Consider the following 25,353-nt stretch of genomic DNA (forward strand, 5'->3'; position numbering starts at 1 on the left):
TTTTCAAAATAAGAGCTCAAATTAAAAAAATGCTGGCGTGAATTAGGTCCTAATTTTTCAATAAATGATAGCAGCAAATGTGTTGATGGTGATATGGACCGCCCCCTGTATACCTGGAGGTCACTCTGCTGCCGCCGTGCCCGTCGATGCGCGGTATGAGCTCCACGGGCACGCCGGAGCCGCTGGCTCGCTCCACGGTGAAACTCTCCTGCCTCAACAGCGGCTTCCCGTTGTTGTCCACCTTCATGGACCCTTCCTCCTCCTCCTCCTCCTCCTCCTCTTCCTCCTCCTCCTCCTTCTTCCTCCTCCGCACCTCCTCCAGCCTCCTCTGTTCAGCGCTGCTCAGCGGTCGAGGCGGGAGCCTGGTCACCACGCCGCCTCCCCCTCCTCCTCCCCCTCTGTCCAGCGACTTGGCGGGGGAGGGGGACGAGCGCTTGGGGCTTCCGCCGTGACGGCCTCCCGCGGGTCTGTTCTTCTCCCTGCTCGTCTTCACCTACAGTTTACAATGTAGGCGTTTAGCAGACGCTCTTAAACCATTCTGACCTGAGATCAGTTTACAATGTAGGCGTTTAGCAGACGCTCTTAAACCATTCTGACCTGAGATCAGTTTACAATGTAGGCGTTTAGCAGACGCTCTTAAACCATTCTGACCTGAGATCAGATTACAATGTAGGCGTTTAGCAGACGCTCTTAAACCATTCTGACCTGAGATCAGTTTACAATGTAGGCGTTTAGCAGACGCTCTTAAACCATTCTGACCTGAGATCAGTTTAATTAGTTCTAAATTTCAGTATTGGTATACTTTTACTTAAGTAAAACAATTGAGTACTTTTTTCCACCACATGGTTTCACCTGATGGCTCTCCTTCTCCTGCAGCTCCGTGTCTTGTTTCTCTCCCGTCCCACCGCCGCCGCCCCCCGTCGGCCCCCTCCTCCTCCTCCCCGGGGCGGCGTGCTCTTCGCCAGGCAGCTGGGGGAGGGTCCCCCTCCCCCTCCTCCTCCCCGGGGGGGCGTGGTCTTCGCCAGGCAGCTGGGGGAGGGTCCTCCTCTTGCGGTGGTCGGTGGTGTAGCTCGACGAGGCGGAGTAGCTGGACTCGCTGATCTCAGCTGGAAAACGGAAACGGGAGACGAGTGGATGATGATTCTCCATAGTTTACTTCTTCCTAATTATTACATATTTAGGAATTTATTTGATGTTTTTATGTGTTAATTTCTGGCTGGGGCCAGCAGGCTATCAGAGACAGAACCTCTGGGCCCAGCAGGCTATCAGAGACAGAACCTCTGGGACCAGCAGGCTATCAGAGACAGTACCTCTGGGCCCAGCAGGCTATCAGAGACAGACAGAACCTCTGGGGCCAGCAGGCTATCAGAGACAGAACCTCTGGGCCCAGCAGGCTATCAGAGACAGACAGAACCTCTGGGCCCAGCAGGCTATCAGAGACAGAACCTCTGGGCCCAGCAGGCTATCAGAGACAGAACCTCTGGGCCCAGCAGGCTATCAGTGATGGTACCTCTGGGCCCAGCAGGCTATCAGAGACAGAACCTCTGGGCCCAGCAGGCTATCAGAGACAGAACCTCTGGGCCCAGCAGGCTATCAGAGACAGACAGAACCTCTGGAACCAGCAGGCTATCAGAGACAGACAGAACCTCTGGGACCAGCAGGCTATCAGAGACAGACAAAACCTCTGGGACCAGCAGGCTATCAGAGACAGTACCTCTGGGACCAGCAGGCTATCAGAGACAGACAGAACCTCTGGGCCCAGCAGGCTGACAGTACCTCTGTCTTCGGTCATGTAGACGTGGCTCTCGGGTCCTGATCCCTCCGGGTCGGTCCTGATGTGACTGGCAGCCAGCGTGGCCCACTGAGACACCCAGCGGGGACCCCCCACCACCAGCTCCTCAGGAAGCACCTGCACAGAAACATGCATGAGTTCAAGTCCGGTGCTCTCCCCAGGTTGGCGGAGGGTGTGTAGAGCCCAGGATCACATCAGGTAATTGATTTTACACTTGATTGATAAATGAGGGCATATATGCATAAATGTGTCCATGTGCGTCCAGGCTCTCTCTCTGTGTAGCGTCTGGCACCCACCTCTGTGTCCATGCGTCCAGGCTTGGTCTCTGTGTAGCGTCTGGTACCCACCTCTGTGTCCATGTGCGTCCAGGCTTGGTCTCTGTGTAGCGTCTGGTACCCACCTCTGTGTCCATGTGCGTCCAGGCTTGGTCTCTGTGTAGTGTCTGGTACCCACCTCTGTGTCCATGCGTCCAGGCTTGGTCTCTGTGTAGCGTCTGGTACCCACCTCTGTGTCCATGCGTCCAGGCTTGCTCCGGTCTCCCGTGGCTGACCTCCCTGTGGTCAGCCTGTGTCTGTGGGGGTCCCCGGCGCCCCCCACCCGGGACACGGGCACAGACTGCTGCTCCTCCACACCAAACACCTGCCGAAATGCACCACAACACGGAATGCATGACGGACCCTTTGAACACACGGCCCTCGTTATTCTGCCATTAAAAGAGTAATAATAAAGTGGTGGTTCCAACCTTGTCGATCATCCTCCTGGCTTCCTCTTCCTCGTGGTCTCCGTTCTCCACCTCGATGGTGTACGTCCCTCTGTCGCTGTGGTCGTCTCCCTGGAGGTAGCCGTCGTCTCGGGACGACTGCTGATAGGCCGCCGCGTCTCGGGCCGTCTGCTGATAGGGCGCCGCGCCCGGACGCCTCTCCCCCGCGACCCCTCCTCCTCCTCCTGACGCCGCCGCCGCCACCTTGATGATTGAAATTCTTTATTTGGACTTGACTTGAGATACGATATATATCGTTTTGGAGATGGTCCTCATGTATTCAGTCCATACAAAGGTCATTAACCCATTCTGACCTGAGATCAGATTCATACGAGGTTTCCACTGGACACACACTGGTCTGATTAACCCATTCTGACCTGAGATCAGATTCTAAAAATGTCAGTCGCTCTTCGATTTTTCAAAAATAGCAGACCTACAAGCTTGTAGATCTGCTATTTTTCAATAGCTAAAGCATAACATGATGCCGACACCAACATGGGTTCCCGTTCAGAATGGGTTAACAGAGGAAAGAAAAGAAGGGAAAAAACAAACCAAAAAAACTCAAAACAAAACAACACAAAAACAGGGTATTAAGGTCATTACACACTGGCGAATTGGCGACGCGATATATTCATGCGAATAATTCGCATTTAAAAAAAACCAATTGAAGTCCATGCAAGCTTCCACATCAGTGGCGAATGTGCGAAAATGCGACCGTTTTCGCTCTTTATTTGTTCGCTCAGGTGTCGTATTTTGCAGAGATTTGCAGGCGAACTGCAACATGCAATACCATGTCATCTAGTCACCCACCTTGGGGGGGGGGGAGGTGATACCATGTCATCTAGTCACCCACCTTGGGGGGGGGGAGGTGATACCATGTCATCTAGTCACCCACCTTGGGGGGGGGAGGTGATACCATGTCATCTAGTCACCCACCTTGGGGGGGGGGAGGTGATACCATGTCATCTAGTCACCCACCTTGGGGGGGGGAGGTGATACCATGTCATCTCTAGTCACCCACCTTGGGGGGGGGGGGAGGTGATACCATGTCATCTCTAGTCACCCACCTTGGGGGGGGGGAGGTGATACCATGTCATCTAGTCACCCACCTTGGGGGGGGGAGGTGATACCATGTCATCTAGTCACCCACCTTGGGGGGGGGAGGTGATACCATGTCATCTCTAGTCACCCACCTTGGGGGGACTAGTCACCCACCTTGGGGGGGGGAGGTGATACCATGTCATCTAGTCACCCACCTTGGGGGGGGGAGGTGATACCATGTCATCTAGTCACCCACCTTGGGGGGGGGGGAGGTGATACCATGTCATCTAGTCACCCACCTTGGGGGGGGGGAGGTGATACCATGTCATCTAGTCACCCACCTTGGGGGGGGGAGGTGATACCATGTCATCTAGTCACCCACCTTGGGGGGGGGAGGTGATACCATGTCATCTAGTCACCCACCTTGGGGGGGGGAGGTGATACCATGTCATCTCTAGTCACCCACCTTGGGGGGGGGAGGTGATACCATGTCATCTCTAGTCACCCACCTTGGGGGGGGGGAGGTGATACCATGTCATCTATAGTCACCCACCTTGGGGGGGGGAGGTGATACCATGTCATCTAGTCACCCACCTTGGGGGGGGGAGGTGATACCATGTCATCTAGTCACCCACCTTGGGGGGGGGGAGGTGATACCATGTCATCTAGTCACCCACCTTGGGGGGGGGGGGGGGGGGTGATACCATGTCATCTAGTCACCCACCTTGGGGGGGGGAGGTGATACCATGTCATCTAGTCACCCACCTTGGGGGGGGGAGGTGATACCATGTCATCTAGTCACCCACCTTGGGGGGGGGAGGTGTTACCATGTCATCTAGTCACCCACCTTGGGGGGGGGAGGTGATACCATGTCATCTAGTCACCCACCTTGGGGTCTGGAGGTGATACCATGTCATCTAGTCACCCACCTTGGGGTCTGGAGGTGATACCATGTCATCTAGTCACCCACCTTGGGGGGGGGAGGTGATACCATGTCATCTAGTCACCCACCTTGGGGCCTGTGGAGGACCTGTGGCGCCGTGCCGGGCTGTCCTCCTCGGCGAAGAGCCCGTCGGGCACGTTGGCGCGGCCCTCTCGGACCATCTTGGCCCCGCCGCCCCCCACCGGGCTCCCCCCCCACATCCCGCGAGGAGAGCGCTCGTCCAGCGCCGCCGCCGTCCGCCGCTGGTCACCCGGCGGGTTCTCAGAGTCGCTCTGGGTGCCGTCCTCATGTTTACTGCCTAGAGAAAGAAAATCACACCTGTGTGAACCGAGTGGTGCAACTCCCCTCTCCATTATACAGGCAGACTAAAAGCTGAATAACTCTAATATACGGAGCTCTCTATGGTTTGGTCAATTAGCGCGAATTTCGGAGGTCTTTGCTGATAATCCGGTGGTCTAGATGGAAACATTGGTGCTTTCTAGAGCAAGGATGGCTATATTTTAGCTCGCTAGCATTGACGCTATTTATGTAGCAACAACATCTGTTTCTGTGCTGCGTGCATGACGAGTTAACCCAGTCAATGGTGAGTGCTGTGGGATGAAGCATTCCTTTCATGTGCACACATGCATACAGTGCATGCACGCACGCACGCATGCACGCACGGAACGCGCACACGCTTTTGTCGACTAAAACTAAGACGAAAATCCAAAAACTACCAAAAAACTAAGCTTTGATGACTAAAACTAAGACTAAATATACAGACAATTTCGTCATCAAATAGACTAAAATGTTAGGAAAATCTGCCGTAGATTTAGTCGACAAAAATCTTATATTTGGTCGACTAAACCTAGACTAACACTAAAACATTCCAGGTGACTAAAATGTGACTGAATCTAAAAACTATTCAAGAGACTATGACTAAATTAAAATCTAAATTTGCTGCCCAAAACAGCACACACACACACACACACACACCTTTGAGACTCCTCAGCTGGACGGGGAGGTCACTCTTCACGCTCTCCCCGTCATCCTCGGCGACAGCGACCGTCTCTTTAAGAGCCAGCGGCAGCTCGTTCTGGGCCAGCCAATCGGCGACCTTGACCTCTGCGGCCACCATGGCCGTCTGGAGGGGGCTCAGCTCCTCCCCCACGCCCCTCTTGGGGCGTGGCCTGGTCTCCGGCCCCGCCTTCACCGCCGCGCGCTCCTTGGCGCTCGCTTTACCTGACAAAGTAGATAAAGTCAACTTAATATGATGCCTAAAGGGCCTTTCAAACGTCAAGCGGTATAACGCGCATTCACTTTCAGAGCACTTGGGGAGAAGTCGCGGTGTGAAAACACAGGCGTATTTACGTGAGTGAATTTGTTGCGCGCGTGCTCGTTACGTGCACACGCCCCCCCCCCCCCCCCCCCCCCCCCCCGCGACTCGCCAAGCCTGGATTCTGTTTAGCTTTTTTGTTATGCTCGCGTTGTCGCGCCCCTCTTGAGCAAACCTGGAGGAGACCTGTCGTTGACCCAGTCCTGGAGGAGACCTGTGGTTGATCCAGACCTGGAGGAGACCCTGTCTTTGATCCAGACCTGTAGCAGACCTGTCTTTGATCCAGACCTGGAGGAGACCTGTCGTTGACCCAGTCCTGGAGGAGACCTGTCTTTGATCCAGACCTGGAGGAGACCTGTCTTTGATCCAGACCTGGAGGAGACCTGTCTTTGATCCAGACCTGGAGGAGACCCTGTCTTTGATCCAGACCTGGAGGAGACCTGTCTTTGATCCAGACCTGGAGGAGACCCTGTCTTTGATCCAGACCTGGAGCAGACCTGTCTTTGATCCAGACCTGGAGGAGACCCTGTCTTTGATCCAGACCTGTAGCAGACCTGTCTTTGATCAAGACCTGGAGGAGACCTGTCGTTGACCCAGTCCTGGAGGAGACCTGTGGTTGATCCACACCTGGAGGAGACCTGTCTTTGATCCAGACCTGGAGGAGACCTGTCTTTGATCCAGACCTGGAGGAGACCTGTCTTTGATCCACACCTGGAGGAGACCTGTCTTTGATCCAGACCTGGAGGAGACCCTGTCTTTGATCCAGACCTGGAGGAGACCTGTCTTTGATCCAGACCTGGAGGAGACCTGTCTTTGATCCAGACCTGGAGGAGACCTGTCTTTGATCCAGACCTGGAGGAGACCTGTCTTTGATCCAGACCTGGAGGAGACCTGTCTTTGATCCACACCTGGAGGAGACCTGTCTTTGATCCAGAACTGTATCAGACCTGTCGTTGATCCAGACCTGGAGGAGGCCTGTCTTTGATCCACACCTGGAGGAGACCCTGTCTTTGATCCAGACCTGGAGGAGACCTGTCTTTGATCCACACCTGGAGGAGACCCTGTCTTTGATCCAGACCTGGAGGAGACCTGTCTTTGATCCAGACCTGGAGGAGACCCTGTCTTTGATCCAGACCTGGAGGAGACCTGTCTTTGATCCACACCTGGAGGAGACCCTGTCTTTGATCCAGACCTGGAGGAGACCTGTCTTTGATCCAGACCTGGAGGAGACCCTGTCTTTGATCCAGACCTGGAGGAGACCTGTCTTTGATCCACACCTGGAGGAGACCTGTCTTTGATCCACACCTGGAGGAGACCCTGTCTTTGATCCAGACCTGGAGGAGACCTGTCTTTGATCCACACCTGGAGGAGACCTGTCTTTGATCCACACCTGGAGGAGACCTGTCTTTGATCCACACCTGGAGGAGACCCTGTCTTTGATCCAGACCTGGAGGAGACCTGTCTTTGATCCACACCTGGAGGAGACCTGTCTTTGATCCAGACCTGGAGGAGACCTGTCTTTGATCCAGAACTGTATCAGACCTGTCGTTGATCCAGACCTGGAGGAGACCTGTCGTTGATCCAGACCTGGAGGAGACCTGTCTTTGATCCAGACAACAACGCCTGCGTTCCTCGCTTCCCGTTTGAAAAGGCCCTTAAGACATCTATTATTGCTGAGTCATAGGTGTAACATATGTTATTGCTGAGTCATAGGTGTAACATCTGTTATTGCTGAGTCATAGGTGTAACATATATTATTGCTGAGTCATAGGTGTAACATCTATTATTGCTGAGTCATAGGTGTAACATCTACTATTGCTGAGTCATAGGTGTAACATATATTATTGCTGAGTCATAGGTGTAACATCTACTATTGCTGAGTCATAGGTGTAACATCTACTATTGCTGAGTCATAGGTGTAACATCTGTTATTGCCGAGTCATAACAGTGAAATATTCAGTGAAACATATCTTGAGTAGTTTCCTGTTTATACCAAATGTCCAAATCGGTTATTTTGCTTCGTTTTGGGGCACGGAATTAGCATATTGTCACCACCACAAGTGTCCCTGTTGTGCAGCCTAACACACAGACAGAGGCCAATGAGGAGAGCTTGTACAGTACAGTACAGTACAGTACAGTACAGTACAGTACAGTACAGTACAGTACAGTACAGTACAGTACAGTACAGTACAGTACCGTACCCCTCACTTTTGTTTACGTACGACCTAATTGGCTACCTACCCGCCGCCCCAGTGGGGTCGAACTCGATGGTGAAGGAGGCGTGTCCGTGGGCGGGCTCGGAGGCGGAGCCTGCCTCTGTGTCTCGGGACGGGGCCTCCCCGAGGGGGTCTTTGGTGGGGATCTCGAAGTAGCTGGGCTCCTCGCTGGAGGCCCCTAGTGGCGGCAGGGGGCCACTCATCGGGGCGTCGGCAGCACTCCTCTTGGTGTCTTTGTTATCTGTAGATATGAACGTGAGGACGCACAGTACTGTACCGTTTGTACTGTAGGCCGTAACAACTTCACAAATACTATTACTATTGAAAAAGTATCAAAGTTTACTAATTTAATTTGAGAGTTAAAGCTGCTATAATAGCAATAATATGCCAACATTTTAATGACTTTTTTTATTCAGACTGGCCACAGGACGTACCGGGCATATTCCCGGTGGGCCGCGACCGTAGGGGGCCAAATTCACGCGAAAATGTCCGGGCCGAATTTTTTGTCCCAGTCCAGCCCTGCCGTTAGCTACTCTTTTCACGCAGTGATAAACACGCAGTTGGAGAGGGCCGAGAAAGGCCCTTACTGCACCGTTCTACATATAGTTGTGGTTGCGTCTGTATATACTGTACCTGTCTCCGCTTTGTCCTGCTTCCTGTCCGAGGTCCGTCCAGAATGCTGCTCTCCGTCGCCCCACCAGGCAGGCTGGCCGTACAGCGGGGTTCCCCGGTGCGCCGCCGATACATCTCCTCCTGGCGGAAAGGTCGTAGAGAGGATGAGTTTACACATCACTTCATTGGAAGGTCATAGAGGATGAGTTTACACACAAGTAAGACGCGCAAACGCGGGAAGCGAACGCAGCTCGTACATATTTGGGTTTTTTTTTAAGTTACTTTTTTTAAGTTAAGGTGTGTGTGTGTGTGTGTGTGTGTGTGTGTGTGTGTGTGTGTTTTTGTGTGTGATACAGCTGCGCCCTCTGGTGGCGGGCAGGTGGTGTTACAGCACACAGACACACAGACAGACAGACATGATCTGCTAGGTCTCATAGTTAGTGCTCACTGCGTTCGCAATCACTTCATTGGAAGGTCGTAGAGGATGAGTTTACACATCACTTCATTGAAAGGTCGTAGAGAGGATGACTTTACACATCACTTCATTGGAAGGTAGAGGATATCTAATCTCTCTTTTGGGTGACAGACTAAGGCTAAAAAGGATTAGGAAACCACTGCTGCTATAGTAGCCTATAGCTGTCGACGCTCACCTGCCATCCTGTCCTCTCCCAGCTGGCTCGTCTCAGGAGGAGGAGGTTTGGCGGACGTGGCTCCCTCGCATGCTGCAGGCGGTGCTGGTGCTGGTCCTGGTCCCACCGCTGCCACCGCTGGTCCCACCGCCGCCGCCGCCGCTGGCTCTGAGGGCTTCTCCTCCGCTGCTCCACTGGCGGCCTCATCGGGAACCACCTTCTTCTGGACTAGTTGGAGCTGGCTGCTGAACTTCTCATGCTGAGGGCCCAGGAGGAGGAGGAGGCAGTTGTTTTACAGACGGGTAAAAGGGGCAGTTGTTTTACAGACGGGGTAAAAGGGCAGTTGTTTTACAGACGGGTAAAAAGGGGCAGTTGTTTTACAGACGGGGTAAAAGGGCAGTTGTTTTACAGACGGGGTAAAAGGGAAGTTGTTTTACAGAAGGGGTAAAAGGGGCAGTTGTTTTACAGACTGAGTAAAAGGCAAGTTGTTTTACAGACGGGTAAAATGGGGCAGTTGTTTTACAGACGGTGTAAAAGGGAAGTTGTTTTACAGACGGGTAAAATGGGGCAGTTGTTTTACAGACGGTGTAAAAGGGAAGTTGTTTTACAGACGGGTAAAAGGGAAGTTGTTTTACAGACGGTGTAAAAGGGGAAGTTGTTTTACAGACGTGTAAAAGGGAAGTTGTTTTACAGACGGGTGGGCATAGAAGGCTGAACAGGACTGTCGCCATGCAGGGACGTGCACACATATAGACGTCAAAAGAGCCTTCTTCAGCCCCTGCCCTTTTACCCGTCTGTAAAACAACTGCTGTAAAACATCTGCCCTCTCCAGACCACGAATACAGCATTTATACTATGGTGAAAGAAATGCAAAATGCCCTCCCTCTCCTTTCCATGCCGGATAAAGGCATCGTTACAAAGTACATTTTCAATTCCGTACTTTTTACTTATATAACAAAGTAGCTCTGAATGTGGCAGTATTGGAACTTTTACTTAGGTAAAACAATTGAGTACTTCTTTTCCACCACTGCTAATAATTCACCACAACAACCTCGGCATGCCGTAGGGCCAACCTTGAGCGCCTCCTCGGGAACGTGCAGCTCTCCTCTGACCACGGAGAACAGGTGTGTATGTGGTTAAGGGTTAAGGAGAAGAACAACTGCCTCCCCCTGGCCAGCCGGGGCGCCTGATGGAGGGGAAAGGAACTGGTTGGAATAACGTGTTCCTTCCACGTGCTACGTCCAACCAGGGAAACTCCCCCCTGTCAGGTGTAAAAGGAGCAACTTGGACACTCAGGCATGAAGGAAGCATGAGTTCAAGTCCGTTGCTCTCCCCTTGTCCCCCATATATGGGGACTAGGTTGCTCTCCCCTTGTCCCCCATATATGGGGACTAGGTTGGTCTGCCCTTGTCCCCCATATATGGGGACTAGGTTGCTCTCCCCTTGTCCCCCATATATGGGGACTAGGTTGGTCTCCCCTTGTCCCCCATATATGGGGACTAGGTTGGTCTCCCCTTGTCCCCCATATATGGGGACTAGGTTGGTGGAGGGTGTGTAGAGCCCAGGATCACATTAGATGATTGACACAGGGGTGAAAAATGGGTTACAAAATTGTGGGATAAAAATATATATTTAAACAAGGAGAAGAACAACAACAAACAGTACAGTACTGTGTACTGTACTGTACTGTAGTACAGTACAGGACAGGACAGGACAGGACAGTACAGTACAGTGTAGTGTAGTGTAGTGTAGTGTAGTGTAGTGTAGTGTAGTGTAGTGTAGTGTAGTGTAGTGTAGTGTAGTGTAGTGTAGTGTAGTTGCGAACGCAGTGAGCACTTACTATGAGACCTAGCAGATCATGTCTGTCTGTCTGTCTGTCTGTCTGTGTGTCTGTCTGTGTGTCCCACCTTTGTGCCCATATATGGAGCTGAGTGATTTGTTTGTGATTGATGCAACACACTCCATATTTGGACGTATAGCTGCTTTGGGGACTCCTTATATGGTTATGGCTAAGTTAAAAACTTAACTTATAAATAACTTAACTTAAATATGTACGAGCTGCGTTCGCTTCCCGCGTTTGCGCGTCTTACTGGTGTACTGTACTGTTTGTTGTTGTTCTTCAGTACAGTACAGTACAGTACAGTACAGTACAGTACAGTACAGTACAGTACAGTACAGTACAGTACAGTACAGTACAGTACAGTACAGTAAAACAACAAACAGAGCCTCAAACCGAGAGCCTCATCTATTATGGAACAGGAAGGGTATACAGTGAGAGCCCTTCCACAACAGATAACGTTACTGTGTGTGTGTGTGTGTGTGTGTGTGTGTGTGTGTGTGTGTGTGTGTGTGTGTGTGTGTGTGTGTGTGTGTGTGTGTGTGTGTGTGTGTGTGTGTGTGTGTGTGTGTGTGTGTGTGTGTGTGTGTGTGTGTGTGTGTGCGTGCGTGCGTGCGTGCGTGCGTGCGCGTGTGTGTGTGTGCGCGTGTGTGTGCGTGCGTCTCTGCCATGCTGACCTTGTGACTCTTAGCGTCGAACCGATCAATAACATGAGGAACGGAACGCACACGTATTGGAAAAAAGGATATCATATCCGAACCTCAGTTTGTCGTCCATTTTCAACGTGACGTACATTTGCTCCTGTATCCTGACGTCGTTGACAAATGTCTGCGAACACAATTTGAGGAAATGGTTATGACAGTATATCTATAACATATGGGATGGATTCTGTACTGGAGCATATATGGAGCGTGTCTTGAGTGTACAGGGTTTGATGAGGTCAGATCAACATTTATTTATTTGTTTAGTTTTAAACAAATAAACAAATAAACATATGGGATGGATTCTGTACTGGCCATATATGGAGTGTGTCTTGAGTGTTGTACAGGGTTTGATGAGGTCAGAGCAAGATTTATTTATTTGTTTATTTTTAAACAAATAAACAAATAAACATATGGGATGGATTCTGTACTGGCCATATATGGAGCGTGTCTTGAGTGTTGTACAGAGTTTGATGAGGTCAGATCAACATGTCAGAACAGGTCAGTTCCATATATGGAGATCTAAGGGTGGCAGCGGGGGCAGTGTCTTGAGTGTACATTTTTACAGATTAACTAATAGATTATATATTATCATACATTTGGAATGATGGCATTTGCGTACATTTCGTGTCATCGTATCGGACCTGTGCCTGTCGACCACCGGCCTACTTGGGAACGATGCAAGTTGGGAACCTAGTATGCAATATCTGTCTGTCTGTCTGCCTGTCTGTCTGCCTGTATCTGTCTGTCTGCCTGTGTCTGAAGAGTGCAAACTGACTGTAATAGTAATCACCCCATTCAGACTGCCCAGGTCCTTCACCTTGTGCTCATCGACTCCAGGCTCGTAGTTGATGACGGCGTGCTGTTTGTCGACACTGCGGGACTAAATCACACCAAATCAGATTAATCATTTTTAATCTTTAATGTTAATCTCCAGGTGATAATCTGGACAGATTTAATCCATTCATGATCGACGTGAAACCCCTTTTTTGGTGTTTTAAAGCCTTATGTTATACTTTAGCTATTGAGAAAAATAGCTCAAATAGCTCATAGCTTGTGTAGATCTGCTATTTCTTTGAAAAATCGTTAAAATGTGGCACAAATCTTTGAATATAATATTCTTTCAGAGCAAACGTTTTTTAAGTCAAATCTGGAACAACATATTTTCAGATGGAGGTCCGTGGCCAAGATAATTCTGGGGGTCCTTGACGTGAAAAAGGTTGAGCACCATTGACATAGAAACATAGGCTTTTCATGATTTACAATACATTTTGTTTAGGTCTCAGGTCTAAATGGGTCAATACACTGAGGGCTGTATTTTGCGTGTCTTAAGTACCAGGTCTTATTCCCTAACTTGAGTAAACTAAAGACCTGGAAGCGTGACCAATGCCATTTGGCTATTCTGAGTGGCCAACGAGCATTGACCACGCCTCCAGGTCTTTAGTTTACTCAAGTTATAGGGAATAAGACCTGGTACTTAAGACACGCAAAATACAGCACTGAGACTCCAGCATCGAGTGGGCCAGTTCATGTTACCTGTAGCATGAGTTCACAGTCGTCCCAATGGGTGGGCCAGTTCATGTTACCTGTAGCATGAGTTCACAGTCGTCCTACCAGGTGGGCCAGTTCATGTTACCTGCAGCATGAGTTCAGTCATCCCAATGGGTGGGCCAGTTCATGTTACCTGCAGCATGAGTTCACAGTCATCCCAATGGGTGGGCCAGTTCATGTTACCTGCAGCATGAGTTCAGTCATCCCAATGGGTGGGCCAGTTCATGTTACCTGTAGCATGAGTTCACAGTCATCCCAATGGGTGGGCCAGTTCATGTTACCTGCAGCATGAGTTCAGTCGTCCCAATGGGTGGGCCAGTTCATGGTTCCTGTAGCATGAGTTCACAGTCGTCCCAATGGGTGGGCCAGTTCATGTTACCTGCAGCATGAGTTCACAGTCGTCCCAATGGGTGGGCCAGTTCATGTTACCTGTAGCATGAGTTCACAGTCGTCCCAATGGGAGTTCATGGTACCTGCAGCATGAGTTCACAGTCGTCCCAATGGGTGGGCCAGTTCATGGTACCTGTAGCATGAGTTCACAGTCGTCCCAATGGGTGGGCCAGTTCATGTTACCTGTAGCATGAGTTCACAGTCGTCCCAATGGGTGGGCCATTTCATGTTACCTGTAGCATGAGTTCACAGTCATCACAATGGGTGGGCCAGTTCATGTTACCTGTAGCATGAGTTCACAGTCGTCCCAATGGGTGGGCCAGTTCATGTTACCTGCAGCATGAGTTCACAGTCGTCCCGATGGGTGGGCCAGTTCATGGTACCTGCAGCATGAGTTCACAGTCGTCCCAATGGGTGGGCCAGTTCATGTTACCTGCAGCATGAGTTCAGTCGTCCCGATGGGTGGGCCAGTTCATGGTACCTGCAGCATGAGTTCACAGTCGTCCCGGCCCACGAAGATCATCTCTCTGGGGAGGCGGTGGCGCGTGTTCCCGCCACTCACCAGGAACCAGGAAGTCAGACTCATCTCTGCTTCGGTAGCTCAGACCGCCACCCTGCTCGGCGCCGCGGCGCTACAGCATCCTGTGAATGGATCAATAACAGTGTTAGGCTGCGGGGGACCGTGTGGGATCAGTACTAGTCATTCAGATGAGGGACCGTGTGGGATCAGTACTAGTCATTCAGATGGGGGGACCGTGTGGGATCAGTACTAGTCATTCAGATGAGGGACCGTGTGGGATCAGTACTAGTCATTCAGATGAGGGACCGTGTGGGATCAGTACTAGTCATTCAGATGAGGGACCGTGTGGGATCAGTACTAGTCATTCAGATGAGGGGCGCGCGCTCGCGGCCGTGCGTGTCAAAAGGTGCCAGCATGTTGAGGGCGAGCTGGAGATTTACAGTAAACAAGAACATCTAGAAGTAAACCAAGAACCAATTGTCCATCTAACAGTTGATAGGAAGTCAGATCTGTCAGGTCTGTCAGGTCTGTCTGTCTGTCTGTCTGTCTGTCCGTCGAGAACTTTAGTCCGTAGGCCATACAGATAATAAAGCCCTCCCTCTCATGTACCGTAACATACCGTAGTCCGTAGGTCAGTACATGCACATGCATGGACGCAAATTTACCCTTTTTCAGTCAGTATAATTTAACTCCAAGGGTCCATTTTTACACTGGTTTTAAATTGGCGCACATGATGCGTTTACTGTGCGTCCTTGGTGTAAACAACGTTAGAATATAAGACTCCCTTTTATTCGGATATAAATTGAATAATGCCTTACAGGACTCTGGACATTCCACTTGGACTTGTTGAAAATCTAATTACTCCTGCAGTGTGGCCATGGGTCCTCCGCTGCAGAGAGGTCAGAGAGAGAGAGAGAGACACAGACAGCCAGCAGAGAGGTCAGAGAGAGAGAGAGAGAGAGACGGCCAGGAGGAAATGAACATGATGTGGGAGAAATTATCCAGAAAGACACGTTACTGTCAGACTGCTCTGGGATGGCCTATTAATGTAATTGGGCGATGCATGCCATGTCTGACCGCCATGCAACGGCAGACGCAGAACAGTGGTGGAAAAAGCGCTCACATGTTTTACTTAATAAAACTATAGTATCAATATACCGCAATGAAGTATATAGTTTAAGTATATACTGTATATATACAAGTGAAAGTCTAAATGTACTTGAGTACAAACGTAAGTACAGTATGCCTTGCCGAGCCATGATAGGTCCATATAGGGCAGCCTATCTCCTGTTTCTATAGCGTGAGGGCAGCTTGATGTACAAATACAACCCCTGGGTATTTTTATTTTATTTCTATTTTACCTTTATTTAACCAGTAAAAACCACACTGAGACTCTTTTACACAGTGTGAACTGGACAAGAGAAGTCTCTTTAACACAGTGTGGACTGGACAAGAGAAGTCTCTTTTACACAGTGTGAACTGGACAAGAGAAGTCTCTTTTACACAGTGTGAACTGGACAAGAGAAGTCTCTTTTACACAGTGTGGACTGGACAAGAGAAGTCTCTTTTACACAGTGTGAACTGGACAAGAGAAGTCTCTTTATACACAGTGTGAACTGGACAAGAGAAGTCTCTTTTACACAGTGTGAACTGGACAAGAGAAGTCTCTTTAACACAGTGTGAACTGGACAAGAGAAGCCTCTTTTACACAGTGTGAACTGGACAAGAGAAGTCGCTTTTACACAGTGTGAACTGGACAAGAGAAGTCTCTTTTACACAGTGTGAACTGGACAAGATAAGTCTCTTTATACACAGTGTGAACTGGACAAGAGAAGTCTCTTTACACAGTGTGAACTGGACAAGAGAAGTCTCTTTAACACAGTGTGAACTGGACAAGAGAAGCCTCTTTTACACAGTGTGAACTGGACAAGAGAAGCCTCTTTTACACAGTGTGAACTGGACAAGAGAAGTCGCTTTTACACAGTGTGAACTGGACAAGAGAAGTCTCTTTTACACAGTGTGAACTGGACAAGATAAGTCTCTTTACACAGTGTGAACTGGACAAGAGAAGTCGCTTTTACACAGTGTGAACTGGACAAGAGAAGTCTCTTTATACACAGTGTGAACTGGACAAGAGAAGTCTCTTTACACAGTGTGAACTGGACAAGAGAAGTCACTTTAACACAGTGTGAACTGGACAAGAGAAGTCGCTTTTACACAGTGTGAACTGGACAAGAGAAGTCTCTTTACACAGTGTGAACTGGACAAGAGAAGTCTCTTTACACATTGTGAACTGGACAAGAGAAGTCTCTTTAACACAGTGTGAACTGGACAAGAGAAGTCTCTTTTACACAGTGTGAACTGGACAAGAGAAGTCGCTTTAACACAGTGTGAACTGGACAAGATAAGTCTCTTTACACAGTGTGAGTGAATGTCCAGTTCACTGAAGGCTTAAGGCTGTATTTCTCGTCCGTGCTAAAACCCCTTTCTCTAAACTACTGTGCTTATTTATTTTTTGCTATTTTGAAAAACAATAATTTTGTACTTTTTTAAAAATCCTTTATTTACCCAGGGTATAGTAGCTGAGCAACGCCCTGCACATAGAACACACACACACACACACACACACACACACACACACACACACACACACACACACACACACACACACACACACACACACACACACACCGATGGCAGAGAAAACCATGCAAGACACAAACCTACACATCAGTCAGGGGTTCAGAGTCTTGCTCAAGGACACTTTGACACTATAACTCTGGGGGAGCCCACAGGGTTCGAACTGGCAACCGTGCGGTTACCATCCGCCGGCGCCCACTCCATCCCTGAGCCACCGCTGCCCGAGTACAAATACCTCAAGATTCTAAGTAAATGTAGCCTACTTAATACTTATAGTTACTTATAGCAATGTCTGCCAGACATAGACAGACAGACAGACTGACTGACTGACTGACTGACTGACTGACTGACTGACTGACTGACAAACAGACAGACAGACTCTCCCTGCATGCATAGGATGTTTTCTGCTTGAATAAACATCCATATGGTGCCATATTATATGCAGCCATGTTGTTTGTGTTGTTATTTCTATGCATGCACCAGCACTACAGAGAGAGCCTATAGCCTACTGTAGTCATACAGTATATCAATATAGGCCTTATAATGCTGACTCACGTTCAGCCAACAGCCTATAAATTAGAGATTCAATAAAATTATTCACATATATCTGTCCATTGATGCGTGCATTATCACTCCATAACATATAGTCCAAATGAATCATGTCAGTCCTCTCTCTCTCTCTCTCTCTCTCTCTCTCTCTCTCTCTCTCTCTCTCCTATATAGCGACGGGGCTGGTCTGCAACATGGGTTATAGGTTTATTTAACCCTCATTTCCACTGATGCCTGCTTTAATAATGCTTTAAATTGCCCAGCAGATTTCACGTTATCGGTATCTGGACTGGACCTCCACATCATGTAGGCTATGTCTGGTGAACTGTCTGTCATATCTGCATGTATAGCGGTGATCTAGTCTCAACACATGACACTTCGTGACAGCTCGCTCTGCAAAACGGCAAGACTATCCGTAGGCTATAGATAGCCTATAGCAAGCCAGTCCGATGGATGGATGGATGGATGCAATGTTTGGACCCTGTATCATCAGGCCATGCTATAGCCTACGGAGCCGACATGAATTATACACTTTAATATGACTATATAAAATAAAATAAAATAGTCAAAATGTCGATGCTATATATAGGCTACATCATAATAATAATAACGTTAGAGTCTGTCGTGCGTGCATGTTTTCGTCCACCGCACATAATCAATGTCGCCTGGTCGGTGAGCTCCTTCTTATTATTGGTGCTGTCTTGTTGTGCGGGGCAGCATTCACGCACCGTGCACGTTCCAAATAATAATGGGCTAATTTGGAACTTATATTGAGGGATATCCCTCTCTCTAAATCCTCTATGGAGCCATGATAAAGTCGACTATACACACAACAATATTACAATAGCTTTACAGCTGTGGAGGTTCTACTCTACCATTATGGAGGACATGATAATTATAGGCAAACACATCGCTGCTCATTTCACTACACTGTCTTCATGCCCGCTGACAGCACGCGGACAAAGGCATTATATTTGGGTTTATAGGTGTGGTCCAGACGTGCAGGGTAAAAACATTTCACTTACCCGTTAGACACGGAGAAGCATCATCTTCATCATAATCATCTTCATCATCATCCGGCCGATATGCGATATGTAGTGTAGCCTAAACGGCTTTATGAACGGCGGCATGCAGCGCTGCTGCTGCTGCCCAGCCCAGACGCGACCGTTTCTAACCTCATGGTGGCGCTGCGAACGCACGGATGGATCCAGCCATGGCTGTGCCTGCCTGCCTGTCTGTGACAGACTGCACGGAGGACGGAGGGAGTGCACACTGTACTCACCCGGTGTTGCGCACCTTGGTTAATTTACAACAATAATGTCTAACGTGAAGGTTCACATTTCAAATAAAGTGCTCCCCCCGTGGCCACGGATGTTAGGATCTAGTACGGGTTGGTGTTATCACCCGTACATTCAGTATTATTCAATAAAAAAGCATTTTAATCCGATCGGTGGCCATTTTCCCCTCACACTAATAATGTATCAAAGTGCATTACACCCCCCGACCGATGGGAGCGCGTCGTTGAAAACGACTGAGAAAGTGGCCGGGCGGTCGGATAAAAATGGTGTTTTATTGAACAATACGGAATGCACAGAATTACAGTGTATCACAGCCCTATCCTGGTTAATTGCATGTGTCAGTTTGTTCACAATTATGTTTTCTTTTCCCTTTTTACCTCCTTTTTGACGATTATTTCATTATTTCAGGCTCTTCTACATTAGACTTCTATTGCATTGGGACAACCGGAAGTTTACGGAATGCATTGGAGTCCATGGGCTCGCGCGAGTACAAGAACCACGTGACCACGCGGGCTGTTTTCTGCCCCCTCAATGTCGTAACTAACTGGCTCTGCTGTCACACCCAGAGTAAAACAAAGAGAGAGTGGCGACACTAGCGTTGACTCCCGTCGTAACAATGGAATGCGGAAGTGTTTATCTCAATGGCATAATATAGTTCCAGCCAATAAGGAGCAAATGTTTGGAACTCAACGCATGTCGCTACTCTCCCACTCTAAACACTGTTAGTTACCTCACCTCTCACGGCGGGGCGCATGAATGAACCTGTCAGCCAATTGTTTGTTTGACAGCATGTCTTCCAAACCAATATCTGGTTTATATTAGTTTGTTGGGCCCAAATTAATAAAAAAAAGAGTAGTATTAGTCAGAACTAAGTCACTATTGTTGCATGTCGAGTTGTGTGTGTTGAGGAGGAGGAGGAGGAGGAGGAGGAGGAGGACGAAGAAAGACGATGCAGGTAATATGTTAGCATTTTGCTGCTAACACATGGCGCGGTTTTCAACAGGTGGTCCGTGACCATTTCTTTAGTGACGGGATGCATAGCAAGTGTTATCAACCTGGGGACCACTGAGTGGGGGATATGGGCAATGAGTGCTGCTAAAGGTGGTTGTGGTGAAAACACCTGTGCTAACAACAACATTGATGACGTGATGGAAGCCATGTTTATTGTTTACGTATTCTTGTTTTGCACTTGGTGCACACACACACACACACACACACACACACACACACACACACACACACACGCACACACACACACACACACACACACACAGACACACACACACACACACACACACACACACACACACACACACACACACACACACACACACACACACATTGCTTCTACAGTGTTGTTTTAAATTAGTTTTTTAAATAAATTGGCATTAGGTATGGGGGCTGCTATATATGGAGCTTATTGTTAATGTTTGTTAGCCTACTATTTAATGTATATGCTATAAAGCTGACAGAACGTTTAGGGAAATTGTAGACACTCTGCAACAGCATTGTTTTGGTTCTCAATTGTTTTTATTTCCCCACAGAAGCAATACAATATTTTAATTACGCAGTGCAGCCTATTCCATATAGATGCGTCATGAATACAATCATTAGTAGTGGGAGGGGAAAGGAACTGGTCGGAATAACATGTGTTCCTTCCACATGCTACGTCCGGCCGGGGAAATTCTCCCCCTATCAGGTGAAAAGAAGCAGCTTGGACTCCTCATGCATAGAAGGAAGCATGAGGTCAGTCCGCTGCCCCCCCCCCCCCCCCCCCCCCCCCCCCAGGTTGGCAGAGGAAGTGTAGCGCCCAGGATTACATTAGATATTTGACACTGGGTGAAAAAGCTGGGTTGCAAAATCATGGAAAATAGCAGCTTTAAATGTGTAATTGTGACAGGCTATAGAGCGTCGCAGTCCCGCCCGGAAAATAAATCCCTGTTCATTTTCCTCATAGACTTTTCAGAAAGTATTTATTTAAAGACGTTTACGTCGCGGACAAAGCCAACTCTTGTCGTGACAAATCATGACAACAAACAAAAATATTCGGGCCAAACGGCAGGTTACAACACTTTTTTTGTTCTTTTTCTTCTTTGTAATTATTTGTTTGGTCCAAAATATTGTGTGTGTTGTCATGATTTGTCACGACAAGAGTTGGCTTCGTACGACGCTTAAAAGGTCTTTAAATGAATACGTTTTGGAAATGTCTATATGAGGAAAATGCATTGGGATTAATTTCCTGGGCCTGGTGTCGTCATGAAAGGGGGCGGGACCGCGACGCTCTATTGAGAAAGCCCTAAACAGGGACTACAGATGAAATTTAGCTTCGGCTAACTCTGGCCCATTTACATTGATGTGAAAACTGACATGTTGATAAATGAGCGTTGTCCCTGTCAAATAAATAAATAAAAAACATTATTATATCAATGGAAATAGAACAGGGTTGCCCCGAGAAAGAACAGAAATCTTTTGGAATGTGGCCACGAATAAAATGCCTCAGTCTGAACAGAAATGAAGTGCAATAAAGACTAAAGAGATGCTACTGTTGTGAGAAAAACACATCACATGATGACCCTGATGACTGCTTCAAAGACACAGAGAGCCCAAACTGCCACAGTAAAACAGAGCTACAGTAAACAGCAGAAAAAAAGGACAAAACACACACACCGAAAAAAGAAAACCCAGAAAGTGAAAATGAAAGAGGACAGTTGTGATAAACGCTCGCTGCAGCAGGCAGCAGCGGTGTCAGTGTATTGTCTTGTCTACGACTTCAGAGTTAGAATCAACCGTTATTGTCACATTGAGCAGGCTCATCATTGCAGTTGACGTCGACATTTTAAAAATATCTTTTAAATCCTATCCACACTTCCTGGGCTGTGTGTGCTCCAGTTCCTGTCGATTTGATCCAATAAAAGCCAATGAAACTGGTCAGATGGGGTGAGTGGTGAGTCTCTTACCACCGCGGCTCAGTGACGTCATGTTGTAGTTTTAGTGAAAACAGAGATGTGTTTGGGTGAGTGGTGAGTCTTAAGGCTTATTCATAGTCTGGATTTTCGGTGGTGAGGTGACCACCGCTCCGGTGGTGAGGTGACCACCGCTCCGGTGGTGAGCTGACCACCGGAGCTGAAATAACGTTGAGCGGTGGTGAGTAAAAACAGAGAGAAGGGCTAGAGCGGTGGCGGTGGTTTGCTCTTCACCGCGGCTCAGTGACGTCATGTTGTAGTCCGGTGGTCACCTCACCACCGAAAATCCAGACTATGTATGAGCCTTAAGTGACGTCATGTTGGTCGGTGGTCACTTCATCACCTAAAACTGTACTATGAATAGGCCTTTAGACCTAGAGTAAAAAACAAAAAACAAACAATTTGTAATCATTTGATTGATTGTTTTTTGTGTTGTTTTTGGGCAGATGACCCCCCAGGCAGCAACAGGGAGGAGTTTGACATCCGGAGCGGTGCTCTGGATGGCATGACGGTCAGTCTGTGGAAGTCCAATCCAGTCTGTGGAAGTCCAGTCCAGTGTGTGGAGGTCCAGTCCAGTGTGTGGAAGTCCAGTCCAGTGTGTGGAAGTCCAGTCCAGTGTGTGGAGGTCCAGTCCAGTGTGTGGAAGTCCAGTCCAGTGTGTGGAGGTCCAGTCCAGTGTGTGGAAGTCCAGTCCATGATGGCCAGTGTGTGGAAGTCCAGTCCAGTGTGTGGAAGTCCAGTCCATGGTTTTGAAGTCCAGTCCAGTGTGTGGAGGTCCAGTCCAGTGTGTGGAGGTCCAGTCCAGTGTGTGGAGGTCCAGTCCAGTGTGTGGAAGTCCAGTCCAGTGTGTGGAGGTCCAGTCCAGTGTGTGGAGGTCCAGTCCAGTGTGTGGAGGTCCAGTCCAGTGTGTGGAAGTCCAGTCCAGTGTGTGGAAGTCCAGTCCAGTGTGTGGAAGTCCAGTCCAGTGTGTGGAAGTCCAGTCCAGTGTTTTGAAGTCCAGTCCAGTGTTTTGAAGTCCAGTCCAGTGTGTGGAGGTCCAGTCCAGTGTGTGGAGGTCCAGTCCAGTGTGTGGAAGTCCAGTCCGCAAGTCGAAGAAGACAGCTCGAGGTAGGAACCTTGTCTTTGCTGCTGCTGCTTGTGTGTAAATGCTGTGTTTATGGTGTATTACAGTATGCTGTGTTTATGGTGTATTACAGTATGCTGTGTTTATGGTGTGATACAAGCTGGTGTACTGTCTGTTGTTGCTGTCTGTTGTTGCTGTCTGTTGTTGCTGTCATTTGGGGATCCAATGGACAATTTGAGTGGCAATGAAACATGTTCAGTGACTGTTTCTGGCTCTGAAATTGTTCTGCTGACGTTAATCTTGTGTGGAAAGAGGAGTTAACGGGCAATTATGGGCACTAGATTTGCCCGTAAACCTCAAGTTTAGCAGCATATACAGTAATATACAGGTGTGATGGTGCAATTCGGGAGTTTACCGGAGTTTGTTGGAAAGTTTAACGAGAGTTTCCGGTAATATACACATCCATATTCCATGCTTTTTATGCAGTGCTACAGTTTGCATGTTGTGTTGTATATCTGCTGTTGGAACAGGGAACAGGCGTGCGTGCTGTTTTGGCAGCAATTGTAGTTTTAGTTTTAGTCTTTTTGAATAGTTTTCCTTTAGTTTTTAGTCACATTTTAGTCACCAGGAATGTCTTGGTGTTAGTCTAGTTTTAGTCGACTAAATATCATAAGATTTTAGTCGACAGCAAAATGTATTTTGGCGGGCCTTGATGCCGTCGTAATGACTGATTTTACTCTTGCTGAAAATAGCAGATCTACAAGCTCACAACGCGATCGCGCTTGTGTGCTTGTAGATCTGAATATTTTAAGCATACAACCAGTGTAAAAGTTTTTATTTGTTGACGAAATTGTCACTATATTTAGTCTTAGTTTTAGTCGTCATAGCTTAGTTTTCATTTAGTTTTCATTTAGTTTTCGTCAGTGGAAAAAAAGGCAGTCGACGGACATTTTTCGTCATAGTTTTAGTCGACGAAAACAACACTGGTGCGTGCGTGCGTGCGTGCGTGCGTGCGTGCGTGCGTCTCTTCGTTCCTTCGTGCTGTTTCCCTTTTCAAATTGAAGCTAGAGGACTTTGACATATTGTCATGATGAAAGCCATCATTTGTAACAGAACACTGGATCTATAGAGTATGTGTGCTGTGCTGTGGCTGCTGTTGGAAGTTGTGGAGATCTGTGCGACAGGGTGTTGGTTTCCTGACTGGCTTTGGTGGCAACACCACCTCTGGCTACGGAGGTGGAATTAATGCCTGGGAATTGAACCCGCGTGGAAAGACATCTCTGTCTGTCTGTCTGTCTGTCTGTCTGTCTGTCTGTCTGTCTTTCTTTCTTTAAAGGAGTTCAGAATATTTTTTAACTTAAGCTGTTTGAAATACTTGCCATTTAATATAGTTATGGTTGCAACTGTATTAATTTGATTGCCCGAGTCCCGTGGCGGGAGTTCTGCTCTGGTTTTGGGTAGTAAATTAATCCACAAATCTATAGCGTCATTTGTATTGTTGACCTATTTCTACCATATAGCACAACTTTCCTTCATTTTTGACCGCTCTATCACACAGAACTATGTTCTTTGTGTCCATATCACTATATACGCCCAAAAAAATAGCAGTTCTGGCTGAACCATGTGCTCTCTCTCTCTCCCTCCCTCTCTCTCTCTCTCTCTCTCTCTCTCTCTCTCTCTCTCTCTCTCTCTGCATATTAGAAACCTTGCATTTTATGTCTTTGCTGTGTCAATAATAATATGCTGACCCATGTTTTGGGGTAAATGTAGCTGCCACAGACCTAGCACTGTATTCCAACTAGTGATGCACCGAATATTCGGTCGCAGAAAATATTCGGCAGAAAATGGCTAAAAATGCATTTTCGGCCTATTCGGTTTCGGTCCAGAATAGGCAGAAAATATACCACCGAATAGTGTATGCAATTAATGCATTCAAAAGAGCTGAATAAATGTTTTATGGACCCATAATAGTGATTATTATTTAAGTAAAGTTTTTGCCATAACCATTTATTTTGCCATAAATCATGCAGGTAGCTTTAAGGTAGGGCCATGACAGCAATGGTAGGAAAAAATATATATAATATTAATCATATTCGGTATTCGTTTTTCGGCCAACTGTTTCCTATATTCGGTATTCGGTTTCGGCCAACTGTTTCCTATATTCGGTATTCGGTTTCGGCCAAGAATTTCACTTTCGGTGCATCCCTTATTTCCGACCCTTGCTGTAAGTTCCCCGATGGGAACACAGGGAAGTACGGACTGTGTTGTTTGTCTTCTGTAGAGTGACGGGTGACGATATCCGAAGATTATTTTGTGAAAATGTCCCGTGATGATGATGTGCATATACAGTAGTAATATAACAGGCTAGTTGTAGTGTTGTCATCATTTTGAACCGTATATATATATATATATACTGTATATACACAGTGATATATTTGTCACAATATCCTATAGGGCTTTGTTCGATAGCACTACATTCTAACATGAAAAGGTAGCTGATCTATAAGCCCACCGCAGCCCATTGCATCGTGAC

General features: G+C 48.0%; 1 protein-coding gene across 1 annotated transcript in view; it reads right to left on the minus strand.

The window, feature by feature from the left end:
• The window catches only part of cep170ab (centrosomal protein 170Ab), a gene marked incomplete at both ends in the record, with an annotated part of 33,205 nt that extends 18,832 nt beyond the window's left edge, over positions 1-14,373 (minus strand). Inside the window, 14 exons of the mRNA XM_080759024.1 lie at positions 114-493; positions 853-1,106; positions 1,777-1,909; positions 2,297-2,431; positions 2,535-2,684; positions 4,605-4,830; positions 5,508-5,757; positions 8,093-8,308; positions 8,701-8,820; positions 9,330-9,567; positions 10,382-10,434; positions 11,874-11,973; positions 12,640-12,729; positions 14,269-14,373. Of these exons, the coding sequence (XP_080615150.1) occupies positions 114-493; positions 853-1,106; positions 1,777-1,909; positions 2,297-2,431; positions 2,535-2,684; positions 4,605-4,830; positions 5,508-5,757; positions 8,093-8,308; positions 8,701-8,820; positions 9,330-9,567; positions 10,382-10,434; positions 11,874-11,973; positions 12,640-12,729; positions 14,269-14,373 (2,450 nt within the window). The remainder of the gene's footprint in view (positions 1-113; positions 494-852; positions 1,107-1,776; positions 1,910-2,296; positions 2,432-2,534; positions 2,685-4,604; positions 4,831-5,507; positions 5,758-8,092; positions 8,309-8,700; positions 8,821-9,329; positions 9,568-10,381; positions 10,435-11,873; positions 11,974-12,639; positions 12,730-14,268) is intronic.
• Between the last annotated feature and the right edge of the window lie 10,980 nt (positions 14,374-25,353).

Source organism: Protomyctophum bolini (genome assembly GCF_963924005.1).
Source record: "Protomyctophum bolini genome assembly, chromosome: 3".
Taxonomy (NCBI): Eukaryota; Metazoa; Chordata; class Actinopteri; order Myctophiformes; family Myctophidae; genus Protomyctophum; species Protomyctophum bolini.